The following is a 19900-nucleotide window of genomic DNA, read 5'->3' on the forward strand; positions in this document are numbered from 1 at the left end:
TATACAGTAATCAATTAGGATAGTATCTCTTAATTATACAATGATTTCCAATCACACGACATAATTAGCAATATAATCACAAGTTTTACCGTACAATTAATAAAAAATGTCAAGCGCATGTCAAATTTCAAGCTTAGTAGTCACACAGGGCCAAAATAAATAAATAAACATTAAATAAAAATAAAAATAAAAAGCCACAAACCTCAAATCATCTAATTATCAATACTGTTACACAAATCATAAATCAAGCCACCCATTTAAGAAACCGTTGCTAAAAGGCTTGTATGAACAACAAGATATTCATCTACAGCCCCAAATGATTCCTAAGGGTAAGGAAGGGTGGCAATGTGGTTATGAGCCACAGTTCCAATCCACAGTTTGCCCTTTGCTTCCCTAACTTCACTCACAAGTTTCATAACGGCACCCTTTTGATCCTCGAGAACTTCCAAAATTTCCCCCTTCTCGTTGAAGAGGGAGATCAATGTGTACATCTTCATCCCCATAAATCGCGCTAAGTAGGTCATTCTGATCGGCAAGCGAAAGTAGACACTCCGTATCCATGGATTGTGAGAGAGGACTTCTTGTGCTGGGGTCCTGCAACAATCTATGGCAACCCAGAATTGGCCTTTCTCATTTATTCTTATGTTGTCTGGAAAACCTGGAAGATCAGCAACAAGTTCCACTGTCCCATTTTTAGGACCCTCTAGCCAATATTTCATTAGCCTGCAAAAATTCAATCAACCAGTAGAAATATTTTTAGGACCTCTACCCAAGGTACTAGCTCAAATTGGAATATATACTCAAGCTGATTTTGACAAATGGGGCATCTTACACACACATATATATAACATTATTATTCACTACAAGAAAAAAGCCCTTTTCAACTATTAAAAAAAAGTATGTGTTGTTAAAAGGTATTGACGTTGAACGATAAGGTGGTTAAAAACATTTTGTCATAAGGTATTTTTCTTTTAAGGATTTTGCTTTGAGTTTGGCAGGAATTCCTTAACTTTTACAACACTAGTTGAATATATAGAAATTAAACTTAGGACATGTTCAAGCTGATCTTGATAAATTAGCTTCAATTACGTCAAGACAAGCTTTATTCTCATGTCTATAATTTTGGATGAAAGTTAAGATTCCTAGCTTTGTCCTCCAAGAAAAATTCCAAGGCCTCAGGTTTTATTATTATTACCTGCAGTTGGTGGTCTCAGTAAAGAGGAGGAAGGTTTGGTCCTTAGAAAGCTGCAACCCATTTGGAAAAGCCAAACCTTCCAAGACAATATGAGTTGTCTTAGTGGGAGGATCATATCTCAAAAGCCTACCAGTGGATTCTCCTTCCAATAGTATAAAGAAATGGTTCCTGCAATTTGATTAATTTCCACTAATTAATTAGGATCAGTAAATCAAATATAGATGTATTTTTTAATACAAGTCTATCGGAAGGGGAATTCAAATTTGGATGCAAGGAGCGGGCTTACTGCCCTAACCAACCTTCCTACCCACATCTGCCCCAAATATGTAGTTTTTATATACACTTACACTCTGTTGTATCTCTTGCTGGTATCAGTGAAGAAGATTGAGCCATTCTTGTGGATATCAAGGTCATTTGCAAAAAGAATAGGCTTCCCTTCCACATGGGTTGACAGAGGAGTGGCAAGGCCTCCTTGAGGGCCAACAACCAAAAGACCATAATAGGCATCAGCAATGTACAAATCTCCACTCTCTTTATCAAATCTCAGGCCAAGTGGACGGCCACACTTCTTCTCATGCTTCCATTGCTTGTGTGTGGTTGAATCAATGCCTTTAGCACAAACCGGCTTTGACCTTTTAAAGCCCACATCCACTATAATTAATTAGCATTTTATTATATCATAATTAAGAGAAATAAACACAATGACAATATGTCACATTAATGAAATAAACCACACACACCAATTTGTTGTTACAAGCGCAAACGTTTCCCAGCCCAAATCGTTGCCCATCCATCTAACAATGCGTCCATCAGCCAACCCTGTGTAAGGGCCACGACCCAAAGCATCAAACTCCAAAGACTCAGGACCAAAAACTTCATCTTCAAACTCCAACTTCCCAAACCCTAACCTGCTCTCATTGTCCCTTGGCCACCTCTCCATGACTTGCTTGTATGGTGCAATGTTGTGCTTCACTGGCCTAAATTCATGGTCTCCTAGTGGGCCCATTTGCAGTGGGTCCATGACAACAAACCCCAGAACTAGAACTAGGAGAAGGAGGATTGGGTGCTGCAACAATGCTTCATCTCTGAGCAAGAATAATTTTTTCTTCTCCATGTTCAAGTGAGAGAGAGAGAGAAGCTAGCAGAGAGTTTGGGTGGTGTCAAATGGTGTTAATGTTATGGCGATCAAGAAGAAATCAAATGGGTTTGGAGTTTCATAAAGGTAGGATGTGATTGGTTGAATTTGATATGGGAAGGGTTGATAGGCATGCATTGTTTGTGATTGGCTATGTGGTTGTTGAGAGAGTAGGTTGTCCGTTTGTTGGCCATGTCTTTCGCATTCGTTTCTTATTGTGGTGAAAACTACAAAAGGTATCAATTTTTGGTGAGAAAAGGTAGATATTGTATAGCATATAGGTTATGATTTCAGATGTTAAGGGGTTGATAGCATGCATTCTTTGTGATGGCTATATATGGTCGAGAGTAGGTTGTCTTATTTGCCTAGTCTTTTGCATTCATTCTTATTGTTGTGGATATCGAAATAATGATTGAAGCTCTAACTCATTAAGCACTAATCTGCGAGAAAAAACTAACTCTGGTACACAAAGATCTTCTACCTTCTGCAAGTTCTAGATTGCCCACTCTCAATGGGGCTCGAGTATTGTTTTAGCGCGTGCTCTTGCGAAGGCAGGGACCTCTGTTGGCTGGTGAAAATCTGATTGGATTCTCCCATTAGAAACCCAATTATAATATAACGTGTACACCTAGCATCTGTACACTTATGTCAATATTAATAGGATTAGGATTCCTAAACTCATAAGGATTCTTTATTCACATCTGTATGAGTTTACTGGACGAGTTTGTATTAATCTTTATGTCTGCAAACATGAGTTCAAGATTGATTCAATGACTGTGATGTCCTATACAAGCTTACACGATTGTCTTTAACATCATTTTTTACTTTGATTAGTTGTTCCGAAAAGTCCTATAAAAACCTGAATGACTACCCTTAACATCACTCTTTACTTTGATTAGTTTCTCCCGAAGGTCCTTAATATGATGTAGATTCCCTGAAATAGCAAGAGCACCCACACAACCAAAAAGCTGGAATCGCCAGAGAGAGAGAGAGAGAGAGAGAGAGAATAAAATTGAATAATCAAAATGTCCTTGGTGGATTGGATGTCATCGTCATGGGGACTGCTTATTATAGGCACCCATACCGCCGTGTCTTTAACATCACTATTTACTTGATTTATCTTACAATGAGTTGGGATTTCATTTTGACTACAATCAAAGGTAAGGAGGGATACTATTATTATTTTATGATCGACAAAGGAAATTTATCCACTCAGGTGGTGTCTTAGAGCACTTCCAGCAGTAGGGTTTGGGGTAAAACTCGTTTCTAGCAGTGGAGGCAGGCCGGGCACGATGGTGGGACCCAGCAAAATGGGTGGCCCACGTCAAATGTTCGCCAATGATTATGTGCCATGTGTTATGTCCTGGGCTCTCCGATCATAATTTTTGCTCCAATCCAACGGTAGCCAATATTTTTGTAATAAAAAATTGAAAAAAAATCCGAAAAACTTGAAAAAATACCAAAATTACTTTTTTTTTTTTTCTCTATACCTTATTTTCATTTTCAACATTGAAGTAAATGTCTTTGTCCTTTTACTTTTATTTATTTTTATATTACTCAATTTACTTAAGTTTACAATGTAAATAAGGAAGTACCCCATTTGGATTCAAATAAAAATAATAGAAAATCAAATTCACCAAATCAAAATATGAAAATTCGGTTTTAGTGCAAAATACGATTTAGGCTAAAAATGATGGCTCATTAAGTCAATATATACTTCATATTAAAATCCCATAAAATCAAGTTTTCTTATTTGATGTGTAAGGAATAAAAAAAAATTATCTTGAGAAAATGATTATTCGAAAAACCATTTTTCATACTTAGTCAATATTGCACCTCCGCTAAAAAAATTCGGGTCCGCCAGTATCTATAAATATCAACCAATACTCTTCACTTTTAACACCAAATCCTCATACTTTTTTTTTTCTATAAATACCAACCAATACAACTAATAAAATAAAATCTTATCCGAAAATATTATCGATAAAATAAAATCTTGCCTTTCATTTCTTAGTTTGCTTGCCTTTCATTTCATTTTATTTTTTTTGTTTTGTTTTAATAATTAGTGGTCATTCATGTATTTTATTTTATTAGTTGTATTGATTTATCTGAAATTTAAAATTTGAAATTTATATGAAATTTGAAACCAAAAATCTGATCCGATATGAATAGTATTGACACGTAGGAACCCAAAAATCTTTTCCGAAAATATTATCCAAATCAAATGTTTAAGTAAACAAAGTTGTGAAAAAAACAAAAAAAAGAATAGTATTTGTCATGGCAAGCCTAAATCTGGAAACACACTTTCTTTGGTTAGGGCAGCCACTATTCATGTGAATAGTAGCCCTAGGGCTCCCCTTGCCATGACAAGTGGCTAACGTGGAAGTGCTCTTAGAGCACCTAGTGTTTGAGAACACCCCTGTTGGTGTGGTTTGGCTTGTTTTTGCACACTCCTCAAGATTTTCATTATTTTTTGTTGTTGATAATTTTGGGGATGACGGATGAAGGACTTTTTTGACATTGGGGAGAGAAGTAACCTTAAATTAAGAGTTAGTTGGTATATATGATTCATTTTCACATCAGAGTTCTTGTAATTCCTTTATAATATACAAAGGGAAAAAAACAAGGAGCCATTGCTCGCCTTGTAAACTTCCATGTAATATGTTTTTTATCCTTTGCGATGCAAGAGATATAAAAAATGAGATAAAGAGAAAGCAGAGCCGATCCACGGTTTTCTAAGGCCCTGGGTAAATTTCGAAAGTGTGTCCCTTTAGACAAATTAAACACTAAAATTATAATTTTTATCTGAATTAAACACTGCTCAGATGCATTTGGTAAATTTTCAAGTAAAAGCATTGGTCTTTTTAACAAAATATTTATTCAAATATTCTCTTACACTTGGAAAAATTTCTTCTTCTTTTTCTTTTTTGTCTTTTGAGATTTATATAAAGTTGTTTATTAGGAAGCATTTTTTAATTTTTATAATAAACACAACGCAATAACAAAAAACTAATTAACAAATAACAATAAAACTTGGATTTTTAGCATCTTTTCTTTAACTTGAAACTTCCAATTGTAAAAAAAAAAAAAATTTTTACCAAGTTTTTTGTTGAATCAAATAATAAAGAAAAAGAAGTTAACAAAGATGTGTATAATGTATTATAAAATTTACACATCTATATCTATCTATAAAAAAAGAAGAACCTTAAAAGATCTAATAAATAAATAAAAAATTTGAAAGAAAGGCACTAATATGGTCTTGTGGAGGATTGTTTTCCAACTTAGTGTTGGAGAAGAAGAGAATCACAAAAAATAAAAATAAAAATTTGCTTGCATTTGAGAGTCTTCTTGTGTTATGTTTGAGAGCCTTTCTGCATGTTGATTATATATAAATAAATAAATAAAGGCATGTTGGTTTACCTTTGTTTAATTTCCCTATGTTTTATTCTTCTTTTGTGATATTATATAATATATAATATATATTTGACTTTGTTTTCCAAGTAAGGAAGTTTCATTGAGAGTATCAAAAAGTGATTTGTGCTAACATGCCACCATATAAGTGCAGGAACGGCTCCTTCTAGTTTTGAAGGTTTGATTCCTTTTTTTATATATAAAAAATACACATATATGGAACCAAGATTTGAATCGAATCCTTCTCAGGATGTAAGAAAAAATAATTTAAAAAAGAGAATTTATGCTTAGTTCTATTTAGAGTTTGGTCAGTCTTATTATAATCTGCACACATGTTCTACATGTGGGGTGAAGTATACTGGTGGAATGAAGATGATGAGAAGGCTCACAAGGCATTTCACAAGGACTATACCCGTGGAACTTAATTCAGGGTGCAAATGGTTTTAGTTTTTAGTCGTTTGGTTCAATGGTTCGGTGGTTGTGGCAGTGATGGTGGTGGTGGTGGGTAGTGGCGGAGCCAGGATTTCACATTAGAGGGGGCTTTTCACAAAATTTTTAAAATAATTCGAATAGGGGTCCTCAAGCGCTAAACGGGTTAATAAGTTAATATCATTTCATACTTGATTAATAATTGATCCATTTATTACAATCATAATTGTCCTGAATTTCATATTTTTGAATATTAATCTCATCATCTACACTATTAAAGACTCAAAATTTAATAATTTATACTTCAACAGAGAGAAGAAATACAAAAAATGTTCATAAATCCCAATATTAAGATACCCTACTTAGACATGTAAAATGGGAGCGGATCCGCTGTCCCCAAATTGGTGTCCCCTTCACGTCCCCTCTCTAATTTGCTGACACGTGTCAACTAACATAACGGGAAGTTAACTCCGTTAACTTTTTTATTTGACAATTTTAAAAATTAAAAAAATTAAAAACTGCCCAAATAACCTAGCAGCCAGCGAGCATCCTTCCTTGCTAAACCCAGCGAACGTCTTCCTTGCTAAACCCAGCAAGCATCGTCTTCTCCGCGAGAGTCTTCTCCTCTTCTCCAATTGCAACCAACAAGCGTCGTCTTCCTTGCAAAAACCAGCCATACCCACTCTCCTCCCTCATAATCACTACATCTTCTCCACAATCAACTCTCAAATACTTGCAAAACTCAATTCTCCTCCCTCCTAATCTCTGTTTGGAAATTGCAGCACCATTAAACCAATCGATTATACCTTTTGTTGAAGCCCCGTGGATGGAGGTGAGCAAAGCTCTGTGTATTGGAAACTTATATAATATACACTAAATCAAAGTATTATTTATTCAATTTTCTTTGTTAGGTTTTATCTTCATGATATGTTTGATGATATGTTTGATTTCATATTCATAGTAATCAATCTTTTGAACAATCCCAGCCATATATTCATAGGAATCAACCTTTTGATTTCATAGGAATCAAACCCAGTCATATATAATAATCAATCCCTGTCTTGATTAAATTAATTGTTATTTTATGATTATTGTTTTATATATAGATTCATAACGTGTTGCCAATTTTCTCAAGGACATGAACGGGGAAAATAATTACAGAGATGATGATGGAACTCAAGCAAGTCTGAAGCTAATTTTTGAAACAGGTGGGGACTTCAATGCTTTTGCAGGCAGTGAAAGTAATGAAGAAAAGTTTTCAGAAACTACACAAGGTAACAAAAACATAGAGTTGATCCATTCTAACATGCAGAAAAAACTAGTTCCTGAAATAGGCATGGAGTTTGAGACAGAAGAAGAAGCCTTTAAATTTTACAATGCATATGCATATGGTGTTGGTTTTAGTATTAGACGAAGTAAATTTCATAAAGAGAAATGTGGGAAGTTGAGAGACAGACTTTTTGTTTGCTCTGCTGAAGGTAAGCGTGAAAAGAATAAGTGTGATGGCAGTGTGAAATCTCATCGTGCTGAGACAAGATTTGGATGTCTAGCAAGGATGAAAATTAGTTGTCGGCTAAATGATAAGTATTGTGTTACTGAGTTTGTGCCTGAGCATACGCATGTTACTTCTAGTCCTTGTAAGACCCATTTTTTTAGGTCACATAGGAACATGTCTCTTGCACAAATAGTTGAAGCTGATATGGCCGATAGTTCGGGAATTGCTCCAAAAGCAACTCTAGAACTTCTGAGTAGACAAGCGGTGGACGTCAGAATCTTGGATTCATTCCTGTAGATTATAAAAATTATTTACGTTCAAAGCGTACAAGAGAAATGAGGGTAGGAGATACAGGGGGCCTGTTAGAATATTTACAACAAATGCAATTGAATGATCCTAATTTCTTTTATGCTATACAAGTGGATGAAGATGATATGATTACTAATATCTTTTGGGCTGATGCAAGGATGATGGTGGATTATGATTATTTTGGTGATGTGGTATGCTTTGATACGACCTATAGAAAAAATAAAGAAGGAAGACCTTTTGCAATGTTTGTTGGTGTCAACAATCATAGGCAAACTGTCGTATTCGGTGCTGCATTATTGTATGCTGAAACAGCTGACACATTTATTTGGTTATTTGATACTTTTGTCAAGGCTATGTCTGGAAAAAAACCAATAAGTATTCTAACAGACCAAGATGCAGCAATGGCTAAAGCGTTGCTTTCAGAGTGGCCAGAAACATGTCACCGTTTGTGCATTTGGCACATATACCAAAATGCAGCCAAGCATCTTAGCAATGCTTTTGAGAAGTTCAAAAATTTTACCAAAGACTTCGGTAGATGCATATATGATTATGAAGATGAAGATGATTTTATAAACGCTTGGAATAACATGCTTGAAAAATATAATCTCAAGGATAATGATTGGTTGAGGCGATTGTTTAATATAAAGGAGCAATGGGCATTAGTTTATGGGCGACAAACTTTTTGTGCTGATATTACTACTACCCAACGCAGTGAAAGCATGAATAGTGCTTTAAAGAAGTATGTTAGTTACAAATATGATTTGCTACGATTTTTTCAACATTTTCAGAGGTTAGTTGAAGATCGTCGTTATCAAGAGTTGAAAGCTGAATTTAGAGCAAGTCAAAGTTCACCTGCATTGTCATTTCCAGTGGAAATATTAAAGCACGCATCAAATATATATACACCAGAAGTGTTTAAGTTGTTTCAAGATGAGTTGTGTAAAGCTCATGATTGTGTCTTGAAATTCAATGGTGAGATTGGAAGCATCAGCAAATATGAAGTTATCCCTCATAAGAAGTATTGGCACCACACAGTCACATTTGACTCAATAGATAATACGGTTTTATGTAGTTGTAAGAAGTATGAGTTTGCAGGAATCTTGTGTGCACATGCCTTAAAAGTCCTCTCTACCAGAAATATTAAAAATATTCCCGCTCAATACATCTTGAAGAGATGGACCAAAAATATTAAGGCTAAGAGTACAAAATCTACTTGCAATGTCTCTAGTGAAAATGACTCAAAAGTAGAAATTGTCAGGCGTTACAGAGAATTATGTCGGTTGCATACTCAGTTAGCAACACGAGCATCAGAGTCGAAAGATGCATATGAAACTGCTATATTAGGACTTAACAATACGTTGAGAGATGTGGATGCGTGTTTGAAGAAGAAAGCAAGTCAAGAACCAACTCAGGTGATCTCAAAAACTACCAGTGCATCTAAGCTTAATGAGTATATTTGTATTGACGATGATATCATTAAAGTTAGAGGAATCAAAACTAAGACCAAAGTTGTTGGCAATTCTAAAAGGCCAAAGAATGCTTTGGAAAAGCTCACAAAGAAGAAAAAGCCTCGAAATAAAGAAGAATGTGCTCTATTGGAACAGGTATTTTAATATATATTTTTTATTATTTAAAAGTTATGATTGTTAATATTTGTTTTATTTTAACTCATTTTAAAATTTATGGTTTTGAAATAATGTTAGGAACCTGATTCTCACAATGAGACTATTCACATGCCAACCCAATCTCAAGCAACAATGGATATTTCACAGGTAATGTTTAAGTTAAATTTATCTTTTTTTTGGTGTCTATCTATGGCATTTCACAAGTAATGTTAAATATGTTACTGACTTAACTTATATATATTCTTCATGTGTGCTTCTTTGTATACTAGCAATAGTACATAAGAACCCACAATACTTTGAGCAACTATCAACAAGGTCCAACTAGCATGATGAATTTATTGCAGGTAATTCCTTGTAATTGGTTACTACCTTTTGTTTTCTCGTGAATGAGTACTAACTTATTTCATTGTATACACATATATGCAGGCAGAATTACCACAAGAAGAAGAATTAAGCTTACTGAGCTCTGAAGGACTAGACTTGCTGAACTCTGAATTGACATGCAGTGCCAAGACACATGATATGTGCGTCCAAGATGTTGAATGAGAAGAATGTTGAAGAATTTTTCCTTCTTTTGGACTCAAAGTTTCTTTTAAGAATATTTGGTTATGACATTTGGAGCAAGCATGTATTTACCTTTTGTATTGTTAAAGACTTCATATGTATGACAATTTTAATGGGCATTTGATGTCATATATTATTGGAACAAAACCAGCGACTATGTGGAATCAATTATAACTGAATATTGCTCGTTGTTAAGTGGTAGGACAAGTATTGAACAATACTATATTTCATTCTTTCCCTCATGAGGGGAAAAAAGATTTATCTTCAGTAAGTCAATAAACTGGCAAAATGCATACATCTCGCTGCAACATTTTGTCAAACACATTGTGCGTTCAACTTTTTCAGACCCTATGACATTGATTGGTGTAGGGGTAGGGGCACTTCCTTGTAGTTGCTGGAGCAGATCTTTTTCTTCTGGAATTGCAGCCGCAGTGTTCAAATCCATCAGCTTCTCTTCTCCTTCACAAGGTTTAATTAACTCAAACTCAAACTCAACTGGCACCATTGCTTGGTTGGTCACAACAGAAACTGATGATGGAGGAGGAGGAGGGTATGGAAGAAGAGACAGAGTCATTAAACTGGTGCTTTTGATGGCATCAAAGCTTGTTGGTATGGGAAGTTGTGGAAGAGCATGAGCAAAACCATCCAAGGTGATGGGTCCTCTCCTCTGCCTCTTGAAGGTTGTTGGTGACAGAGCAAAACCATCACCTCGTGAATATCGTTAAACTCCAAATAACTAAATCTCTATGTCATAACAGCAGTAGATTCAACTCCAATTAACCATTTAATTCACAAATTCTTCAAAGATAGCCAAACACATGAAAGACCCCAAGGAAGAGGATGCTCGCTGGGTTTAGCAAGGAAGAACGCTTGCTGGGTTTAGCAAGGAAGGGCCTTCATTGGCTGCTGGTTATTTGGGCGTTTTTAATTTTTAATTTTAAAATTGTCAAATAAAAAAGTTAACGGAGTTAACTTCCCGTTATGTTAGTTGACACGTGTCAGCAAATTAGAGAGGGGACGTGGAGGGGACACCAATTTGGGGACAGCGGATCCGCTCCCCATGTAAAATGGGGGGAAGGAGAATTCACAGAGCTTAAATTAAACAAAAGAGGAAGAGAAGGATAAAAAAAAGAAAGAAGAGTTTTTACTCCAAGAAGCAAACATATAAGTAAAAATATGAAGAAAAAAAAAATGAGAGAGGGCCTGGGCCCACCCTGGTCCTTAGGTGGCTCCGCCACTGGTGGTGGGTGGGGAGGCGTGGGGGCAGGGTGGGGTATGGTTAATACGGGAGGGGAAGGGAGAATTTGTTGGGTTTGCTATTTTCTTTTGTTTTTTGTTTTATCATTTTTTTAATTGAATAATTTATTATTATTATTTATTTTGTCCATATGGAGTCCAAGTCATTAAAAAATTGGCGTCCATGTATTAAATTACAAAAACACCCATGCTACGTCAACAAATTTAACTGAGATTTTTGGATGGAGTTATTGGGAAAAGCTGGTCATCAAACCTTGGACAAAGGGGGAAAGTGGGTCATTTTAAGTTTGGGGGGCAAAGTGAGATTTGGGTCTCATGCTCAATTTTTTCAATTACTTATGGGAATTCCTTTTTTTTTTTTTTTTTTATGTAACGAGCCTATCCTCTCAACAAAATAATGAGTCATCATTAATATCGACACATCTGAGATCGCCAAATGTTCAGGAGTTCCTCTATTAATTGAATTAAATACTAAATGACATGAATTTAGATAAATCAAATACTAATATTTCTAATGGATTCGGGTCCATAACCATAGGTTCCAATGTACGAGATCTTGTAGCACTTATCAATATTTGACCATAATTTTAGGAGGCAAAATAGTTTTCTTTTTACTTGCTCATCCGATAATACATGGACACAACATTCCCCTCAACACATTTGCACCTAAGAATAAGATGATATGAGTTAAAATCTACTTAGCATTTTAAGGTACCATAATGTTGAAACTGATACACGTGCACACAAGAAGGCAGTTTTATCTTTCTATGAACCGAAAAAAATAAATTTACCTTTTTTCTCTTCATATAGAGTCACAATTTTCCAACATGGAGAGGTCTACATTACATAAATAGTGGAGTTCAAGATCTAACTTTGGGACTATAGGGTAATGTTGTAGAACAACAGGTATAAACCTTAAATTCATTCTTATTAAATTATAAATTAAGTAATTTTTTGTAATAATTCTTTTGCATTATGTACAGGACAATCTAAATTTGGATGGAAATGGCAGAAGAAATATGTTGATACCGTGACTAACCGAGCAACTAGCTAGGCAAGATCAGCCACGTGCCATGCTATGAGAGGTCATCACCTTAGCCAAAGAAGCCTTACCACAAGTCACAAATCTAAGCAAGGCAAGGAGTCCCACATTGGAAGATTACAAGAGATGGTAACTCCCTTTCACCTATAAAAGAAGACCACTTCTCCACTTAGAAAAGGGTCTTGGATCTTGACCCTTGGGCCTTGGACTTTTGGTCTTTGTACCTTAGGCCTTGGGCCTTCTTCCCTTTATCTTTGGGTCTAATCCTCTTGTACAAATGTAAACAAACATTATCATAATGAGAACATCATTCTCTGTGGACGTAGCCCATTCATTAAAGGTGAACCATGTATATCTCGTCTTCTACATATTTATCGTTTGCTCAAATCTTCACACACATGCTGAAGGTCCTCACCTTCACCCATCATCTACCATTCCACTTCTATCTAAGTTGACCCTCCCAAAAAGAGCATCAACAGTTTGGCACCGTCTATGGAAATTGATACAAAAGGCTTATGTCGTTCTCCCCTTCTTCAGTTGCCCTTAGGTACCCATACAATCAGTATCACCAAAGTTGTTCGTTCGGCAATACCTTACTAGAGCAACCATAAATGCTAATGCAACAAATTGCAGAAGATGATATTTTAAGGAAAATCCAATCGGAATGTGGCTATCATTTTGCATGGCTTGCATGGCCAAACCAATATCCCAATTCAAAGTGTTGTTCGACAACTTCTTTGAAGAGTAAAAATATGGGGACTTAAGCTTGTTCTACAAGCTTCATCATTCGGCACCCCTCCATCATTCGGCACGCTCTGCCTTTGGCACCCCTCCATCATTCGGCGCATACGTTCCTTTGCACCCTTCCATCATTCGACGCGATCGATGTCTTCGGCACCCGTCGTCATTTCGCTTAAAGCGATGCCTTTCGACACCTCATCATCATCCGAAGCGAGCGATGCCTTTGGCACCCCATCGTCATTTAGCAGGAACGATGCCTTCGGCACCTCGTCATCATGTGGCGCATGCGATGCCTCCGGCAAATCTCTGATGTGAGAGATGCCTTCGACACCTCACCTTGCATGGCTTGCATGGCCAAAAGAGGAAGCCACCATTCCAGCCCAAAGAACCACCTTTCAGTCACGTTGAAAGTCTCAATTCATGGGTGGCTAAATATTCCAAATGCATGGCTTGCGCATGGCTAAGGAAAAATTGCTCCACTCTGAAGGATGCCCACGTACATCCTCACCACAAGATAAGATTTCTCTCCTTACATATAAATATTGTATACAAGCATGCAATATTTAAATAATTCATTGCTCAATCCTATTCAACAATATGATTCATGAATATTGCATATGAATAACAGCTGTCCAGATTCGGCCACTTTGAAAAAGTTCCAATTTGGCAATTGCCAAATATTCCAATTCACCAACAACATCACTTTGCATGGCTTGCATGGCCAAGGAGGCCAACCACCATTTCAATCCAATGGGAGACCCACGTGGTTCACTTTCCAATTCAACTAGAGTATCACTTTGCATGGCTTCCAAATATTCACCTAAGCCATGTGTAGGGTTTGTTGCCCGAATACGTAGGAAGACAACAAGCAAAATCCCCCAAATGCTTGAGTTCGAAAACAAGCTCCCAAGAGAGTTTTTAGAAAATCTAATGAGATTTTAAAAGAACACTCTCAGGATCACTTCACTAACACCCAAATAAGCGTGAGGATTTCGCTAATGGCTCAGCCTGAGGAGCATGTGGCATGAGAGCTAAGCTTTCATGAGTTTAGCAGTTTGAGAGAGAGAGAGAACAACATGAATTTCTTACAGAGGATCAAATCTAAACTGAGAACGAAGGAAAAGTTAGCAAGGTTTTATCTCAGGGGAAGAAGAAAACAACGGAGAAAGGGGATTGGGTGGCTTGAGTAAATTCCAGATTGCTTGACAAAGCTTGGTCAAGCTCTGGGTCGTTGAGTTGTGGATCATTTTTCCGGTAGCAAAGTCTCCTTTTATAGGCGTTAGGAGCTCTAATTTCGTCTGATTTTCCTCTTCCTTTTTCTTTGGCAGCTCCTACTTAGCCCTATTTTGATGAATTTCTCCATCCAAGGGGCATGGGTAAGGAACCCTTCATGGTTCCAATGGCTTGACGCAGCTGGGCTTTCCCATCCAGACGTTTTCTCGAGCTTACAGAGGAAAAGGAGAGATGGAGCCTTTTGTCCGATGGACACTTCTCTCACCCCCATGGATTTCCTCTGGTCTTGCCGTGGCTCCCTTATGACCATTGTTTGGAATTCAAACGGGATAGGGCTGATTTTTGCAAGCTGTTGGGCTTGGGCTTGTACATATGGTATTGGGTCCTCTGGCTTTGTTGCTTCTATCGTTTGAAGGCTTTTGTCAAGCTGCTAGAAAGGCTTTCCCTCTAATTCTATTGATGTGGGCTGGGCTAAATATCTTGGTAGGTTCTTTGGTGTCTTCCTAGAGCATGGGTCAATTTTTTCTCCTCTCTCTCATGCTAACCCATATGCTTGGGTTCTAGGAACGGGTTTGAGTTCCAAAGCCCCCAAGTGGCTTTGAAACCTACGCCTTGAACCCTCAATGGGCCCCGTGATTGCTCGCCTCCATACCACAACCTTCTCAGTAAGCCCCGGTTAATTTCGTGGCTTGGGCCCACTTAAGCTCGTGACGTAGCTTGGTATTAGAATGCGCATGATTTCTATGCTCGTGCTTGGGGTTTTATTATGCCATGATAGGCTATAGTCGGGCCAAGTAGCGCCGAATGAGCATGTGAGCGTGATTTAGTAATATCGGTATGTCCTTGGCTCCTTTTGCACGTGCTTGTTTAGCATGATTTGTCGCTTGTAGCTTGTGTTGGCGGCTCTTATAAATTTTCTTTTATCCCGATTGAGCTTATTTTGCATCCAATCACTCATATTGGGCTAAGGGTTAATTTGGGCTTAGCCCCTTGGATTTTTGGGCCTCAACACCATGGAATCAAACATGAAAGCCAATAAGGAGGAAATGGACATGCATAAATCCAATTGGGGCCCAGCATACCCACATGATTCAAAAGCAGAGCCCACGCTTGTATGACTAATGGGCAAGCTATCATGTTAGCCTGAAAGGATGCCCATGCAACTCATTTTCAAAAGCTCATATGAAATATAAATAATGGCACCTAATAGCTTGCATACCACCAATGGGTAGCGTCCACCTTGGTGTCTTCATCAAGCTTTGTTCTGAGCAAAAGGGTTTAAGAATGACACATTATCGTCCAGCGCCCCCATGCAAATAAGCATATAAAGACTCTTCCAGCATTGGACCAACAAGATCCTAACCAGAGACCACTCATGTGCTTACCGTTAAACACTTTCTTTACTGAACCAGAGATAAATCTCATCGATTGCAAAGAGGCACAACCTCCCATCTCTGCCGAAGCTTCCCAGTCTGCCCAAACCACCCTCGTCAATCGAAAAAATCGATATAAAGCTTGTACCTAATCACCCTTGCCGAACGTCAAGGGTTTTGCTGAGGCAGAGGGATGCACGAACTCTCCTTCCACAATGTTGCCGAACGGACAAGAACCGTTTAGATCATAAGGGGATGCACGAAATCTCCTTCCACCAATCCTTCTACCAACCCACGATGTGCCGAACCCAGCTCCAATACCTCTTCCCCTTGGAATCGCAGCCACGCACAAACCACTGGTGGATTCCCTGCCGAACGGCAAGAACCTAGAAGAAGATTCTCTGGGTTCAATAAACTGGGGACTCACGCAAAAATTCCTACCTAATCACCCTTGCCGAACGGCAAGGGCTGTGAGAACTCATGGTAGCATACCTGATTGTGCGAACCTAGACCTTTGCCACATGGTACAAACAGCCCAACTTCTTTGACAAAGACCAAGCCCAAGGGAGCTTGCGAAAAAACTCCTTCTATCACCCTATTCGGCAAGGGCTGTGCTCGATCTCAATTGATTTCAGAACCCACCAAAATCCAAAGTTGGATCTTTGTCGAAATGACCCAACACCGAAAAAAAAAAACTAGCACCCTCATTCAGTTGTGACAAGCATGAAACCAGCTCACCTTGCTGAGCACAGCCATTGCCTTGCCGAAGACACAAGAATCATCACAATTTTTCACCAACACACCCTTGCCGAACGACAAATGGGTTGTGCAGAAGGAAGGGAGAGCACAAAATTTTCCTCCAAGTTGCCTCTGCCGAACAGCGGACTTATGCCACCCTTTCCGAATTTTTAGCACCCTTGCTAAACGTCAAGGGCTATACAACCGGAGAAGACACCTTTGCTAAACCGAAAGAAGACCCTTGCCAAGAACTTTTTCAATCACCCTTGCCTAATGGCAAGGGCTGCAGCAAGAAAAGATAGCTCCCAAAACTCTTCATCCTTACCGAAGCAAGCCCACACTGAATCACTTCTTTGTACCCAGACCTTGCCGACACCCAGCCAAAACCTTGTCGACACTCAGCCTTGCCGATATGAGGACTCACAGAGGTAATTTTTGAAACATGCCGATTGGTAACTATGCTGAATAGGGGGAGGACCTCGAAACCTTTCTTCTTCATATACCTTGCCGAACATCACCTTCTCAAAACCCCTCTTTTTCCTTTTTATTTTATTTAGCACAACCCTAGACAAAGTGAGCCCTTGCTGAAAGCCTAAAACTCACTCAAGGTCTGCGAAAGCCCAAGAGGCCAGCCCTCACAATCTTTCTCCCATAAAAAAGAAAAAGAAAAAAAAAGATATTATTATTATTTCCTAAATAATAATTAAAAAAAAATGCACATTTTCATTTCTTCCTTTCAGCACCTTTATGCCTTTGACAACCCCCTTGTGCCCTTTGACATCTTTTCAAGTTTTTATACACTTCGGTAATTTTTCTTGTGACACACAAGTTTTATACCAATGCCTTCGGCACCCTTGTGCCTAAGCACATCACCTTGCGACATGCAAGCTTGGCACCTTCGGCACCCCTTGCCCTTCGACATCTTCTCTTGTGACTATACCTTCGGCACCCTCATGTCTAGGCACATCGCCCTGCGACATGCAAGTTTTGTGCCTAACCACATTGCCTTGCAATATGCAAGCTTTGTGTCGTCTTCGGCACCCTCGTGCATAGGCACATTCACCCTGCGACATGCAAGCTTTGTGCATTCGGCACCCTCATGCCTAGCCACATTGCCTTGCAACATGCAAGCTTTGTGTCGCCTTCGACACCTTCGTTCATAGGCACATCTCCCTGTGACATGCAAGCTTTGTGCCTTTGGCATCCATTATTCTTTGGCACCCCCGTGCCTAAGCACATTACCTTGCAACATACAAGCTTTGTGTCGCCTTCGGCATCCCTCATGCGTAGGCACATAGTCTTGCAACATGCAAGGTCTTATGCCTTTGACAGCTACATTCCTTTCAGCACCTTATTTGTGACATGCAAATCTTGTACCTTTGGCACCACCACCCTTCCACGTACCTATGATGCCCTTCAGCAACCTTGCATAACAAACTGGGGACTTGCAAACCACTTAGGTTTTGTTGCAAGTTCCCTCCCTCCAATGTCCTTCCTACCCGAGGACTTGGGGGACTATAAGTTGTGCACTATACAGCTTGGAAGACGACCTGTGGTGTTGCTCGACCAGTGCACTTAAAATTACAAATCCCCAAGCAAGAAGTACCTTCTTACTCGCGAATTTGGGGGACTACTATTGATACCTCAACTAACCGAGCAACTAGCTAGGCAAGATCAGCCATGTGCACCATTAAAAGAATGGGCTAGACGTTGCGAAGTCTACAACATTCGGGGAACTCCTCTCTTTTCTTCGAGAGAAGGCGCTTAACAACTTCTTCCATTTGATTATTAAGTATCACTAGAAAGAAATAACGCAAACATATTGTTTTCATTAAAAGGTAAGTAGATTATTTCTTAATTCACATATAATCCTTAAAAGGAAAATAACAAACATATTATTTTCATTAAAAGGTAAGTAGATTATTTCTTAGACACTTGACATATGAAATTCAATGTTGAAAGTAAAAAACTTTCCAAATTAAAAAGGAGAATCTTTCATGGAGAATCTTTCATATCTTCTATGTTGAAATTAAAAAGGAAAATCTTTCATCTCTTCTATGTTTCATAAGCAAAGCTTAACCAGGAACAATCAGTGATCCGTATATGTTGTCGAGTAACTAGCCCCTAAATAGGTTTAATAAAATATAATTTTCAGCATCCTTTCAGTATAACATATATATATTTTTTTCCAATCTTTAGTATAACATTATTAGCAATGAGCAAATATGTAGGAGAAATGGAATCATAAGTACTTTCAAAATAAGACTTAATACACAAAATTAGAAAAGAATGGTATTTCAAATCAATATACTTGAGTGGTCTCAAGTCTCAAACTATTCTCAAACATCTTGCAAGTCTACAACTTAAGTAGTATGTACACTTAGCTCAACAATAATATCCAAAAACTAGCAAAAATTACCACATCCTACGACATAATGACAATATTCCCGTACCCAAGTGTTGTTATGATAACCACAAAAAGATACAAACAATCCAAATAGTTAAATTCTGAGAGTCTGTGAAACTCCAACATACCTACTACTACACATAAGATAGGTGCAAATAGTGGCACAAAGCAATTCTAACAAGCCAACAAAATCGTTAAACCTATGCTCACTAGTGCCTCAATGAACTAGCATAAGTTCCAAATATTTGAGAAAACAATCACATAAAGTCATCAAAAATAAATCCCCCACGTAGCCCAACACTCCACTAAGAAAAAAACTCAACAATAACATTAGAACTTTACCCCAAACACTATTGGGTGTAATGTCCTTCGTATCCCACAGTTGACGTCACATGTGTCGTGAAGGAAAGTGAAAGGGCAAATGGTGATAAACTTTTTCTTTATTTTTTGTTCTGTGAAGCTATGTGGGAAACAATTGAATAAACCAAAAATCATATCAATCATCAATGACCACATGCCGATCCTAATGACCACTTAAAGACGAGTTGGAGGTGCAGGCCCCGGAATATCTTGTGGAAGAAGAGTTGCATTTTGTGTTACATCTTGTTGAAGAAGAGCTGCATCTTGTATGTGCTCATGTGCGGCTGTGCTTATGTGCTTGTATGTGCTTAAGTGTAGCTTGTAAGTGCCCAAGTGCAGTTTGTATGTGATCAGGGGTAGGTGGTGAGTGGGTGATGCAGTGGAACAAGAACAAAAGATATAATTTCGAGCAAATTTAACTCCGTTGATTCTAAGAATACCCTGGAACTAAACTCTAATATGTTAATTCTGAGAATACCCAAGAAAAGAGTAAAGAGATGAGATAAAGAATCTCAATCTTCATTCAATAAGAAACATCAACTGCCTTTCTTACAATTTCATGCATTATTTATAGGTGCCTCTCAAT

At 38.0% G+C, this 19900-nt stretch overlaps 3 protein-coding genes across 3 annotated transcripts; 2 read left to right on the forward strand and 1 right to left on the reverse strand.

Moving 5' to 3' along the window:
- Positions 1–189: 189 nt before the first annotated feature.
- Positions 190–2403, reverse strand: LOC103322397 (protein STRICTOSIDINE SYNTHASE-LIKE 13-like). The gene is made up of 4 exons (XM_008224310.2): positions 1936–2403; positions 1543–1827; positions 1196–1363; positions 190–723 (listed from the first exon to the last, which is right to left on the reverse strand). The coding sequence occupies exons 1-4, from the start codon at positions 2307–2309 to the stop codon at positions 324–326; spliced, it is 1227 nt and encodes a 408-aa protein (XP_008222532.2). The 5' UTR covers positions 2310–2403; the 3' UTR covers positions 190–323.
- A 5073-nt stretch (positions 2404–7476) lies between these two features.
- Positions 7477–7962, forward strand: LOC103344202 (protein FAR1-RELATED SEQUENCE 5-like). The gene has a single exon (XM_016797279.2). The coding sequence runs from the start codon at positions 7477–7479 to the stop codon at positions 7960–7962; it is 486 nt and encodes a 161-aa protein (XP_016652765.2).
- Positions 7963–8312: 350 nt separating this feature from the next.
- On the forward strand, positions 8313–10163 carry LOC148920475 (protein FAR1-RELATED SEQUENCE 5-like). The gene is made up of 3 exons (XM_089046683.1): positions 8313–9578; positions 9678–9746; positions 10026–10163. Exons 1-3 carry the CDS (start codon positions 8328–8330, stop codon positions 10143–10145), a joined length of 1440 nt encoding a protein of 479 aa, XP_088902809.1. The 5' UTR covers positions 8313–8327; the 3' UTR covers positions 10146–10163.
- The last annotated feature ends 9737 nt before the right edge of the window (positions 10164–19900 follow it).

Source organism: Prunus mume, linkage group LG2, assembly GCF_029339155.1.
Source record: "Prunus mume cultivar Tortuosa linkage group LG2, ASM2933915v1, whole genome shotgun sequence".
Lineage (NCBI taxonomy): Eukaryota > Viridiplantae > Streptophyta > Magnoliopsida > Rosales > Rosaceae > Prunus > Prunus mume.